General features: G+C 38.9%; 1 protein-coding gene across 3 annotated transcripts in view; it reads right to left on the bottom strand.

Annotated features, from left to right (window-relative positions):
* Window positions 1–3,599: 3,599 nt before the first annotated feature.
* SCYL2 (SCY1 like pseudokinase 2) overlaps window positions 3,600–13,043 on the bottom strand; it is a 61,617-nt gene continuing 52,173 nt past the window's right edge. For 2 of the 3 annotated variants that reach the window (XM_023509305.1, XM_003783318.2), the window contains exons 14-18: window positions 11,567–11,667; window positions 9,808–9,874; window positions 9,585–9,680; window positions 7,924–8,043; window positions 3,600–6,850 (exon numbers count right to left, since the gene is read on the bottom strand). In XM_023509305.1, coding sequence (XP_023365073.1) covers window positions 6,209–6,850; window positions 7,924–8,043; window positions 9,585–9,680; window positions 9,808–9,874; window positions 11,567–11,667 — 1,026 coding nt within the window. In that variant the 3' untranslated portion in view covers window positions 3,600–6,208. The remainder of the gene's footprint in view (window positions 6,851–7,923; window positions 8,044–9,584; window positions 9,681–9,807; window positions 9,875–11,566; window positions 11,668–13,043) is intronic. The other variant, XM_023509306.1, reaches the window with a different exon arrangement.

A 13,043-nucleotide genomic window follows, 5' to 3' on the forward strand; every position in this document is an offset into this window, starting at 1 on the left:
ACATACCTGTATCTGGCTCCAAAGTAGTCAATGCACTATGCTAGGATTTGGGTATGGTCTGCTTGGTCCTGCCAAGTCCCATGTTGAAATGTGATGCCCCGTGTTGGAGGTGAGGCCTGGGAGGAAGTGTTTGAGTAAGTGCAGGCAAGTCCTCCATGAACGGCTTGGTGCCTTTCCCACGAGAACGAGTTCTCACTTAGTTCCCGTGAGAACTGGTAGTTGAACAAAGCCTGGAACCGTCTCCTCTTTCTCTCCTGGGATGCCTGCGCTCCTTCACCTTCTGCCACGAGTGGAAGCACCCTAAGACCCTCACCAGAAGCAGATGCTGGTGTCATGCTTCTTGTACAGCCAGTAGAAGCCGCGAGCCAAGTAAGCCCGCCTCAGGTATTCCTGTTCGTCTCCGTACGAACAGACGGAGACACACCATGCTTCCGGTGTGCACGTGGAAATGGCCTCACAGTTGACTTTTGTTTCACCATTGCATTTAGAAAGACTGACGGGCTTAGAGACATAGGCTTGAAATAAACTTGTTATGATGTTGAATCATACATTCAAACTCTAGATATAACGTCTCTATCTCCTTTTATATGAGAGTCAAACACTGACAACTGAGGCCTATACACAAAGGAACACATCCAACAAGTAGGGACAAGAAGAAGATAAAACTGAGGCCAGGCACAGTGGCTCACACCTGTAATCCTAGCATTCTGGGAGGCTGAGGTGGGTGGATCATTTGAGCTCAGGAGTTTGAGACCAGCCTGAACAAAAGAGAGACCCCTGTCTCTACTAAAAATAGAAAAAAAAAATAGCAGGGTATTGTGGTGGGCACCTGTAGTCCCAGCTACTTGGAAGACTGAGGCAAGGATCACTTGAGCCCAGGAGTTGAGGTTGCTATAAGCTATGACTCCACTGCATTCTACCCAGGGTGACAGAGTGAGACTCTGCCTAAAAAAAAAAAAAAGAAAAGAAAAGAAAAGAAAAAAGATGATAACAAAATTGGAACTGCATCACATAGGGTTTGGCTACTTTAATAATACCTATTTCCAATATAAACCCATTTCTAAAGAAATGTTAGAAAGTTTTGACATAGGCTGGAATGTACAATTCCATTTGTATATTACACAGCCCCATTTTAAAATAGTTTAGTAGTAGATTCCGGATGTATGTGGGTATTAGACAGGGTAGTCAGGAGACAGAAACCACATTAAATATTTAATTTTTTTATTTTTGAGACAGAGTCTCACAATGGTGTCTTTCATAGAGTGCCATTGTATCACAGCTCACAGCAACCTCAAATTCTTGGGCTTAAACGATTCTCTTGCCTCTGACTCCCGAGTAGCTAGGACTACAGGCACCTGCCACAATGCCTGGCTATTTTGTTGTTGTTGTTGTTGCAGTTGTCATTGTTGGTTAGCTGACCCGGGCCAGGATCAAACCCACCACCGACGCACCACCCTTGGTGTATGTGGCTGGCACCATAACCACTGTGCTACAGGCGCCGAGGCTAGATATTTAATTTTAACACAAAATTTTTAATATCATAATTGCTCACCAGTAGAAGCCAGTCAACTGTTCGAAGAGCAACTATTCTGCGCTCTAAGAGGTTCAGAATATGTGCAGGTGCAGAGAAAGCAGCTACTACCTCTTGGCTGAGAAAGTAAATCCCTCTTGACAGATGACTTCTCTGAAAAGGAGGTAGTTTCCATGAGAACATTCAGCCTGCCCAGGGTGAAGAAACCTGTGAGGGCAAGGGCCACAGACGCGGAGGCAGCTGCTGGAGGGGTGGCAGAGGTGCCATGGAAGCAGGGCCGGGGGAACAGAGGTAACGTAAGGCAGGGCTGGAGTCCTCTGCTTGGGCCACTGGGCTCCTACGGTGGAGAAAATGGAGAAGCAGAACCCAGAAGTGAAGCGTCTTCCTGTAGCCATTGCTTTGCCATTCCAGAGCCCTCTGCAGATGAAGCGCAACACTCTGCAAGGCGGCAGAGTACAAAAGTAGCATGAAGCAGGGTGACAGAGGGGTTTGGAGCTGGGAGATAGGAAGCTGGTCATTGCCAAAATTCACTTCTTTGCTTATTGAGCTTCCAGATGCACCTGTGCTAATACACTAGCTCCCAGCCACATGGCTACTGAGTACTTGAAATATGACTAGTCTGAATTGAAATGTGCCACGGGCAAAATATGCACTAGATCTCAAAGACTGTGTTATCAAAACATAACGTAAAATATGATCCCACTAGTTTTTCATAGTAAGTCCATGCAGAATGAATACTAACTTCACCTATTTTTAGTTTTTGAGACACAGTGTCACTATGTTGCCCTCCATAGAGTGCTGTGCAGTCGCAGCTCACAGCAACCTCAAACTCTTAGGCTTAAGCGATTCTCTTGACTCAGCCTCCCGAGTAGCTGGGACTACAGGCTCCCGCCACAGTGCCTGGCTATTTTTTGGTTGCAGTTGTCATTGTTGTTTAGCAGGCCCAGGCTGGGCTCAAACCCACCAGCCTGTGTACGTGGCCAGCGCCCCACTCACAGAGCTCTGTTCGCAGAGCCACTTCACCTATTTTTAATGGGATTACTAATAAAATTTAAATTACATGTGTGGCTTGTATTCCTGGTTGTTAAATCCTCCCTGAGTGGTGGAAGCAATTTCCAGATAGGAAAAGATTATAATATCTAACAAGCTTTGTTTTAGAGAAATGGCTTTGGCAACACCATTCCCCTCCCCCCCCCGGGTTTATAAGCTTTAACTCTGCTATATATCTGGGTACTGCGTACAGTGCCCACCCAGGCCCCTCAGCCCTCCTCATCCACAATTCACAGCAGCCACCCAGAGGCTGATGGTGACTATGTACATTGCCTTTTTTGTCATCCCCCTCATCATTGCCACTTTTTCCAAATTTGAAGACACTCAAGGTACCCAATAAAATTTTAAAAGCGTTTTAGAGATAAGGTCTCATTGTTACCCAGACTTGAGTGAAATGGCACAATCACAGCTCACTGCAGCCTTGAACTCCTGGAGTCAAGTGATCCACACGCCTCAGCCTCCTCAGTAGCTGGGATGACAGCCTGAGCCACCACACCCAGCTATATGGTATCTGGTAAGTTCAAAAGGCATGTTTGCTACAAAAAACAAGTCTCAACAAAAGCACCTCCAAGAAGAATTCACACACTAAGGGAGGGACTGTGGCAGGGAGCACTGGTCTGCAGGTTAGGAGAGAATCTGGCCTCTGCTCCTGGCTCAGATCTCTTTCTTTGGACTAAGCCAGGTAAGCTGCAGGCCCTTTGTTTCTACCTCTGCTCCAGAGAGAGACAGCTGAGTCATAAAATTCTTTTAGGGACTTTTTTCTTCATCAACTTTTCAAGAATTAGTAAGATAAACATAGTGTATCCTATACTTATCATTTTCTGAAAGTTTTGTCTCAGGTATATATTTTATGGAGTGGCTGCATGATAAAATGTATTTCTTACTAAGTGTCACAGTTTGAAAGCCACTAATGCAGATAATCCCTTAAAATCCTATGGAGTTTGAATTCTTACAGATTCATTTGTTCTCAAATTATTTCAAGAGCAGTGAATCACAAAGTATGAAATCACACCTCACCATGGAAAGTTTGATCAAAGCTAAAATTTATTGGGTGCAGATTCTACTTGCTATCAGGTATGTTCACATATTCCTTTGTGTTTTTTCATATGTCAAAGCAACCATGTGAGGTATTTTATAGGTTAAAGAAAAATAGGGGAAAAAGAAAAAAACTACCTCCTGAACTTAGTGAAAAGGAAGAGTTATATGCATTCCAAAATAAAAACAAAAACAAAACCCAGACAAGTACAAGTCTATTTGCATTTCCTTTTATACATCCTCTACGTATGTCACACACATACAGAGAACAGAGAACCGATCCAAACCAAAGGGCATCTTCGCTGTAATTTTTGTCTACAGGTGCTCTTTAACCTACCAGTTTTCTACCCTAAGCACAAGGGACTGAAGCACTTTCAATATCTGAAATAATTTTAAGGCAATCTAGTACTTTGAAAATTTCGTTTACATAGGAACACAGAAGCCTAAAAATAGCACTGTTTTTCAGAGGCAACTTTTCAGCAGAAAAAGGCAATGACAACAGTTCAATTGACTTAAATAAAATGCCTTTGAGAAAGTAGAAGCAAGCACAGGAAAAATCTCATAAAAGTGTAGCACCATTACCTCAAATGAATGAGCAAAGTTTACATACTTTTTCAAATAATCTATTTTCATATTTAGAAGTTCAAGTTAGATAAGCTGTTTTCGTTTAGCTTTCCTTCTAATTAGGAGTCCCAACACCGACATCAAGTTATTGTATGAAATAAAAAGGTTTCTCAATAAACAGTGACCACTGAATTATTATAAAGAAAAGATTGTCAACATTAGGCAATTTTATTCCATATGGAAGCTTATCCCAAAGGACGGATTGTGTTACAAACAAGATAGCTAGTCTGGTCAAGTTATAAATGAATGTGGCAAAAACATTTTGGTCTTCCTAGTGTTTACATTTCTCGGATAAGTTTCTAAGTTTCTTTAGCAATTCGAGCAATTCTTTTTCTAAAACCATGTAACAAAGCACAGCTCACACAGACACTAGGTGTGAAAGCTGACTTTTATTTTTTAAGCTACCCTCTTAAGTGAATGCTGCCAGCGATAATCATGTCATCAAATTATATTTTGTAATCAAATACTACATATTAAATATATGTAGCATATGTGTATATATATTTTTCAATGAATACTCATAGTCAATGAATAAACTTAGGACCAGCACACAAAACTTCATACGATTTATTTTAAATAATTGCTGGTTCCAGATAATTAAAAACCACAAGTTCTATGGCAGTAACTATAATACACATATAGTTCTTTGAAAGATAGTTTTAAGGTTATCACATAACAGTGGCATATAATTTTTTAAAAATACAATGACATTTATAGCATAAGGCTCTGTGGTTAAATAATCAGCAAATTAAATAAAAATATCAGAAGAAGGTATTGAAAAATAAAGCATGTTTCCTGTTAGGAGAATTTACTTTTTCCAAATCACTTATTATACACATCAAAATGTTCAAACAAAAGGTTCCTAAAATTCCTAGAAAATAATTAAAATTGAGTAGCAGTAATTGAGGAGGTCGGACGATCATGGCAGGCAGAAATCAATCTGTTGGTAGCCAGAAGATACAACTGCTCATTTTTAGAGAAGTAAAGTTTATTACATTTGAAACAATACAGCAGAAATCTCAAAAATTTACTCATTAAATATAGTTTAATTCTTACAAATCTCCTTTTGAAAATGCAATTCACATATGCTGTAACTTCAGAGGTCTGAATTCAGAATGAAATATGAAGGCAGTAGGTAGGGAAATCCCCTCAGAGTGCTCTGTCAAGTTTATCTGTACCAATCAGCACATACCTCTTCTGTGATGGAGGATGAAAAAAAGGGATTCTATACATACCCAAGTAAATGCAGAAAAAGACATTACTACTTGAGGCAGACCATGCTAAAATAGAATTTACAATGATTAGTTTGCAGTTAAGATGGTTAGTCATGTATTTAAACCAATGAAATCAAGGTAAGTCAAATTTTTCAATATTTGCTCAATCTTTTTGTACTAAACACTAGTTCATCTGAAAAGTAAATAAATTTGGAAAAAGGAAATGACCTGATCCTTCTCTTTATGCTTATAATTTTCTCTCTCAGTCTGACTAAATGCAAACAGATTGATACGGCATCAAGAGTTTTCACACATTAAAATGAAGACTAAGACTTCTTAGGAAGGGAGACTGTGTACACCACATTGTACTTAACAGATGAGCTTGCAATGACCCATCAAATCGATTTTTTAAATAACATCAAGATTCACAAGCCAAAATAAACAGATGATTGAAAAATTCCGCTATTCAAGATAATGCAGCTGTCCTTGTTTTTTCTTTGAGATTGGTAAAGGTTGGGCCTTTAAAAACCTGAAGAGGAGTTGGTAAGAGGAAAAAAAATCCTCGATGCTTTAAAAAACAAACTCAACTGGTTAGAAGTCCATACAACTACCATGCTGGCACGGAAACAGATGTTTTCTGTCACAGAACCATTCACCTTCCCATAGGAGTTCCTCCAAGCCAACTATACTAAGATGTCAATCAGCTCACCCATGATTAAAATTAAGTAATCCTTCAAAACAGAAGCAAGACACCTCACCCAAAAAGATCTTTTAAATCATTGCTAGCTGAACTGCTATTAGTCATAGTAGTTGGTGGCTGTGCAAAGTTCTGTGGACTAAAGAAAGGATTACCCTGCATACCAAAGGCAGATTGTCCCATCATGTTCATCTGTGTTCCCATTGAACTGCCCATACCTGGAGAACCTTGAGGAGGTACAAACTGATTAAGCCACTGATTTGGTTTCTGTTGTGATAACTGGTTCATGCTAACTTTGGGTTTCTGAGGGCCAAAGAGATTATTAAGGGCAGACATATCTGTGGATCTTTGTGGAGTTTGCTTCGAACCAGCAGGAGGAACACTCAAAGCATTGAAGTTTGGCAGAGTGGGAGGTGTTCCCAGGGTCACCTTGCTCACTGCAGGCGCGCCTGGACTACTGAAGAAGTTCTGGTTTGTATTAGGCGGCATGTTGAATCCTGAAGTCTGAAAGCCCATATTGGCATTTAGGCCATTTGTCAAATTTCTCTTTGTGTTATCAATCGGTGTAGAAAACATCATGCCAATGCCCATGGAAGGAACAGAAGTGAAGGTACTTGAAGTAGAGAGTTTAGGGTTACTGACAGAAAGGCTGGTGAGGGATGACATATTATCCATCAGGGTGTCTGTCAAGTCCTTGGTCTGAAAAATAGGAGGGAATTACTTCATCTCCAAGAAATCCAAACGGTTTATAATTAGTAAACATCACAGGTTATACTTGTAAGCATCAATTATTTACCATTAGTAAACATTACAGATTACGTTAGAAAGCGTAAATTAAAATGAAGCTCAATGGTCTGCACTAGCAAACTATGACCTCCAAGCTAAATCCAGCTGCCACCTAACTCTGGGTGGTGTTTAGAGGTGAGTATCTGTGCTCAGTCTCGTGATGAAGAGCACTAACTGAAACCCCAGTTAAAGCAAAATGTTATCTCCCCCAAAACATTAGAGCACTATCTCATTAGTACATCTGTATCACAAAAAAAGATTCTATTACTTTTTATTTTGAATTTCATCAAAACTTTGTAGAATTTTCTCTATCCTTATGTATGTGCATAAGTACCTACAAAATGTTCCCAATTTTGGCCCCTGCCATAAAAGATTATTCTTCCTCAGAGAAAGAATTTCAGTGATTAACAGGTAACAACAAAGAATTAATTTAAAGAAAACTTTAAAGATAAAGCTTATTCTGAAACCATTAAGAGTATAAATTCCCTACAAGCAGGGCCCTTATTCACTGCCCTAACACCAGCACCTAGAACAATACCTGGAGGAACATGGTAGAAATAAATGCTGCCCAGGTTACATAAATATATCCTGCTAAATCAAGTTGCAGACCTAACCACAAATGAAAAGCTAAAAATAGAAAATTATTTGTAGCTCAAAAATACATAACAGCATGAATGTAATATTCTCGTTCATTTCAAAGTCAACTGGGTTGTACTTGTGCTATGAGACCTAATCTCTTTAAGAACCCCTCCTATTCATCTAGATTCCTCTTTATTGGTAACAAGCACTGTCACCAAACATTACACACTGGGCAGGTTACAGTGGAGTCAATGGGAAATCCTTTATGACCATTTTTCTTAGAAACTATGTATCAAAGTGTCCCTTAAAACACATGTTTATAAAAAATGCTAGTAGATTAAATTCTATACTACTATAATCCCTAACAGTGGTATACTTGACATTATGCAAAAGAAATCAACTCTGACCTGTTTGACTGGAGCAATCGGTGTGTGCACTTGAGGTTTAAGAGGCTGCTGGCTTTTCAACTTCTGTGCCTGCTCTTGTTCTTTTGCTAATTTTTGTTTTTCTTCAAGGGTAAGAGATCCCTTAATTAAAACATAGAAAAAAATATCAAATGGCAGCTTCATAATTCTGTTTATAAACAAAGTACTTTTCTTTTTTGGTAAAGTACATCTTAGTACATTCAGCAATATGTACCACTTCACTAAAAAACTATTCCTGTGTTGGTGATTGTCTGGGTTAGGTTTTACTTCAAAGCACTACAAGATTTAATTTTTTTAACAAGAACAAAAAAAAATCAAGTGATTTCTTTCTATAAAATTAGAAGATCTTGTTCAACTTTACTTCACTACAAAAATACATTAGGAACTGGGTGGCACCTGTGGTACCTGTAGGGTGCAGGCCCCATGTGCCAGAGGTGGCGGGTTCAAACCCAGACCCAGCCAAAAAAAAAAAAAGAAAAAATTGCAAAAAAAAATACTTTAGGAACTCACCAAAAAGCTAAGAAAGACTTGAACAAATGCATACTTTCACTGCTAATGTCTACAGCAAACTCGATGCTTTTATCTCTTACGAACCTTGCTAAACCATAACCTCAACAATATGCTCTTTTACGCCTTTGTGAACAGCTATGCCCAGTAGTTTGTTGGCTTTACACATACAAGTATTCATATTTGGTGAATGAACAGAAGAATACCCCCAGCAGAAGTTGGGGTAAAACTGACTTAAGTATTTTTTTAATATTGGATGTTAACCAAAATTTCAATAGAAAAGTATTATTTCACAGTTTACTATTCAAAATCAGAGGGAGAGCAAAATTTTAAGAGGAAACAGAGAAGAAAAAAAAGGCCTCAGATTTTTTATCTGATGGAATCAAATCTATTTTGAAGCCGTCTTTAAAATATTGTTTCTCTACCATTAAGAAGTCACGCAGAAATCATGTACCATTGATAGAAAGAACCAAGGAGAACATGTCATCACTTCTGTGATATTCTCATCAAAAATGCACAACCTTAATCTAATTACAAGAAAGCATGAGACAGGCCCAAATTGAAGGCCATGCTATCAAATAACTGACCAGTACTCTTTAAAAATGTCAGCTGAAAAGGTGATGGGCCATAAAAGTTAAGGCTGTCACCATGAAATAAAAGAGGAGAAATGAGATTGCTGGGCACAAAAGAATGGAAAAAGTCTGGAACTCAAACAGCTGGGAACGTAGTAAGTAGGAGATAAATTAGAATACTGAAGAGCACGGTCAGGGGAGCCCAAGGTAGAGGGAGGGCACGAACCTGCAGGGGAAGCCATCAGCACGGGACAGAAGCAGAGCAGAGACAAGGGGGACGTTAACAGGAGGTGTGACTGGCCAAGTGCACGAGGAAGGGCCAGGAGGCAGGCCATCTAGAAACACTCCCACGTGGGAGGGCCAGGAGAGAGGAGGCTGCAAATCTTACCCGAGTTTACTCTCAACATGGGTTAGGTCATGTCTGCTGATAAAGACGCTTCATAAAGATAGTAGCACAATGTTTCTAATTAAGATTCTAAAGTAAATTTCTCAAGAGAAATCTGTGCTCTACAGGAAATCTTAAAATATAAATAACAGTACTAAAAGACCAATAAAGAAACTCACTCTTTTCTGTTTATTGTGTGACCCATCCTCTTTGTTTTCTGGCTCCCCGCCAGACAGCAGGTCTCCTCCAAGGCTGGTAAAAACCTTGTCTAGTTGCTGAAATAGAAAAAAGTCAATCATGGTAACAGATTTCAATAAAAATGTCCTATTTGCTGATTAAAGATTAAGAGCCCCACAAGGGAAGTGCATTGTCAAGCACTTTCTATAAAAATTATCTTCTTACCTGATTCCCAACATTGGTAACTTTTGTCTCCTCAGAAGCATTCATTGAATTTCCTATGTCCAAAGATCTGGAAGAGAGTTGAATTATGACAAAACAATAAAAAGAAATGCAGATTTTTAAGTACTCAAACTAAAAACTGTTTATCCACATGGAATTTATTAGAACCCAAATAAATGTGACTTCATTGTTTGGGGAGAGTCATAATCTTTTCCATTATTTTTTATTTGCTCAAAAAATAATGTGTATCTAAGCCAGTGGTTCTCAACCTGGGGGTTGCGACACTGAATTAAAGGGCTGCTGCATTAGGAAAGTTGAGAACCACTGATCTAAGTCCTTTTTTAAAACTCAACATTTGGAATTTAATGATGAATTTACTCAAGGTATCATAAGACCAGAAAGCATAGCTCTCAGCTCCAAAGGCTTCACATCTCACTGAGAGAATAATAGGGGAAACTTAAGGTGATTAAACTCAGAATCTGCGATAGTAACAACAAATGCTGTAAATCACAGAGATGTGGGCCAGATTTCAGTCTTGAGAAACAGGTAGGACTTAGACGGAAAGAAGAAAAAGGGAAGCTTCACTTCCTTACTCCACCGTAAGTACTAGATATTAAAATGTGTCTACGTATGAAAATTATTTTTCAGAGTTCCTATGTTATTATAGACAATCCATTAAACATCATAGATGGTGCAGCGCCTGTGGCTCTAAAGGGTAGGGCGCTGGCTCCATATGCCGGAGGTGGTGGGTTCAAACCCAGCCCCAGCCAAAAAAAAATAAACATCACACATGTATACACCACAGAATACTCAGAGCACACAGGGCTGTTCTGCCTATTTCTACACCATGTGAGTTTACTTTCATTGCAAGTCTCCATCTTACACTAGGACAAAAGATGAAGAGTTGGTCTTTGGAGACGCTGCTCATGATTAATGTCAACTTTACGGATTTTCAGATGCCTTTTGGTTCAAGATTAAATTTTAATGGGTATCCCAAATTCATACGCTTTGCTCTGTAGCAAAGAATATAGTAGAGCTTTGATTTTAATAAACTGGCATGTTCCAGTGAACAATTTCCTTCTTTGCCTTCTTATTTGAGTATATGAATGAACATGGTAGTTTTAAGATACACACAAAATGTAAAATCCTCACAGACATAAACCAATGAAGCCCTCCCCCAGCTACACTGATAAGCTGAGCAAGTTGAAATGTGCACAGGTGAATCAGAAAGGACGCTGTGGACTGTGTCTCTGGGAAGTGAAATAATGGACCACAACACTGTCTCAAAACTTTCTGCAGCGACCTTGTTCTGCAAATAACTTAGCAAATCTTCTCTACAAGTAAGGAGGTGAATGCTGTGAATGTTCACTACTCATGAAATGAATGCTCTATAAACGTTTCTACAGTTAGATGAAAGAGAAAGGAAAAAAATGGAACACTCGGAATTGATAAATTTGAAAAATATTTATCAGTGGTGCTCCTGGTGTTCAGCAGCCTGAGTTCACAATGCCAGAGGCGAATGCAGACAAAAGATTTTGCAGAGAAAATGCTAAGATTCTCTCTTTGTATTCAGAAACCACATTAGATTTTCAAATACATTTTAATTCACTCAACTTATTAATATGCTGGAAAAAGTTAAAATGTTTTACATTTGATCAAATGAAAATCTAGCTATTTTTCTACTCCACGTTCCAGAAAATCAGTCACAAGACAACTTTAATCTCACTCCTGCCCATGTGCGATTCATTTGCAACCTACTTACTTTTGCTGTTCTTGCATTATATGAAGTTGCTCCAGTTTAGTCTTATGTTCAGATTCCAATCTATTAAGCATCTCTTTTATGACGGAAATGAAAGAATTGAACTGGTATAATAAGAAATTGATATGGTAATAATGTTTCAAGTCAGCAGCAAATGTAATCAATTCAGATAATTCAATGAGTTAATCGTAATATTCTCCATTTTTACCCGTAGAATAGGATCCACTCATAGCATTGATGTCCAACAATAATACTTTAAAATTCAGCAACCATAGCAAGCTTTTAGAATATCTTTGTTCAGTGGTGATATGATAGTTGATGAGGCTTTTTAAGTTCCAGAAAATATGTCTTAATGAGTTTGAGATACTAAGTTGTCTAACAGACATTATTCAGAGGTCTTATATAAGTTCATCTCCAGTAGTTACATATTAGTCTTCCTAGGACAACCCAAAATTATCTGACACCATCTGAATTTGTGCCTACCTAGAAACAATATATTTAATAACACATAGAAAATTCCTGTTTATTCAGGCTTCAATGATATGTTTGGCTAAAATAAACCTTGTTTTCTGAAAAATTAATAGAAATATTAAAGATACATAATCCACCTTTCAAATAATTAACATATATTATGTATATCTAATACTGTGTCTTAACATAGTTTAAGCTTTGGTTAAGCTTTAATTGCTGATAATTTTCTATTGTACTTCCAGATCATAATAAGCAATTTATTTGAATAATGCCACACATTACAGGAAGAATCTAAACCTTGCTTTCCTTCCCTTCCTGAATCTTGTAACTACATCTCTGTGCTTATACATATACTATTTTGTTAATCCTCAAACTCTTCAAAGTAGATTTACAAAGATTTCTATGATTAGGCTTTTAAAAACATTTTATTAAAGCATAATGTTCTAGCAGAAAAGTAAACATGTAAGTGTGCGGCTCAGAGACTTCACAAACAGAACACATCCAATGTAACAAGGAGCCAGACAAAGAGAGAGAACATCATCGGGACCCCAGGACGTCCTCGTGCCCCTTCCAGTCATTTCCCACCCGACACCCACAGGGAAACACTCCTCTGACTTGTAGTGGCATAGTTTGGACTGTTCTTACACCTTACACAAATGGAATCCCTTCGTACATCCTCTTCTACGTCTGGCTTGTCGCTCCACATGATGTTTGTGAGACTCCCCCACATTGCTACACTTAGTTTGTGCAGAGAAGAGTTAGCACAGGAAGCCTGAACTACACCCTTAGAAAGGCCTGCTTGTGGCTTGGCACCTGTGGCTCAAGCAGCTAACGCACCAGCCACATACACCTGAGCTGGTGGGTTCAAATCCAGCCTGGGCCCGCCAAACAACAAAGATGGCTGCAACCAAAAAATAGTTGGATGTTGTGGCAGGCGCCTGTAGTCCCAGCTACTTGGGAGCTGGAGGCAGGAGAATTGCTTGAGCCCAGGAATTGGAGGTTGCTGTGA

Source organism: Otolemur garnettii, unplaced genomic scaffold (genome assembly GCF_000181295.1).
Source record: "Otolemur garnettii isolate 467f Iridium unplaced genomic scaffold, OtoGar3 scaffold00007, whole genome shotgun sequence".
NCBI lineage: Eukaryota > Metazoa > Chordata > Mammalia > Primates > Galagidae > Otolemur > Otolemur garnettii.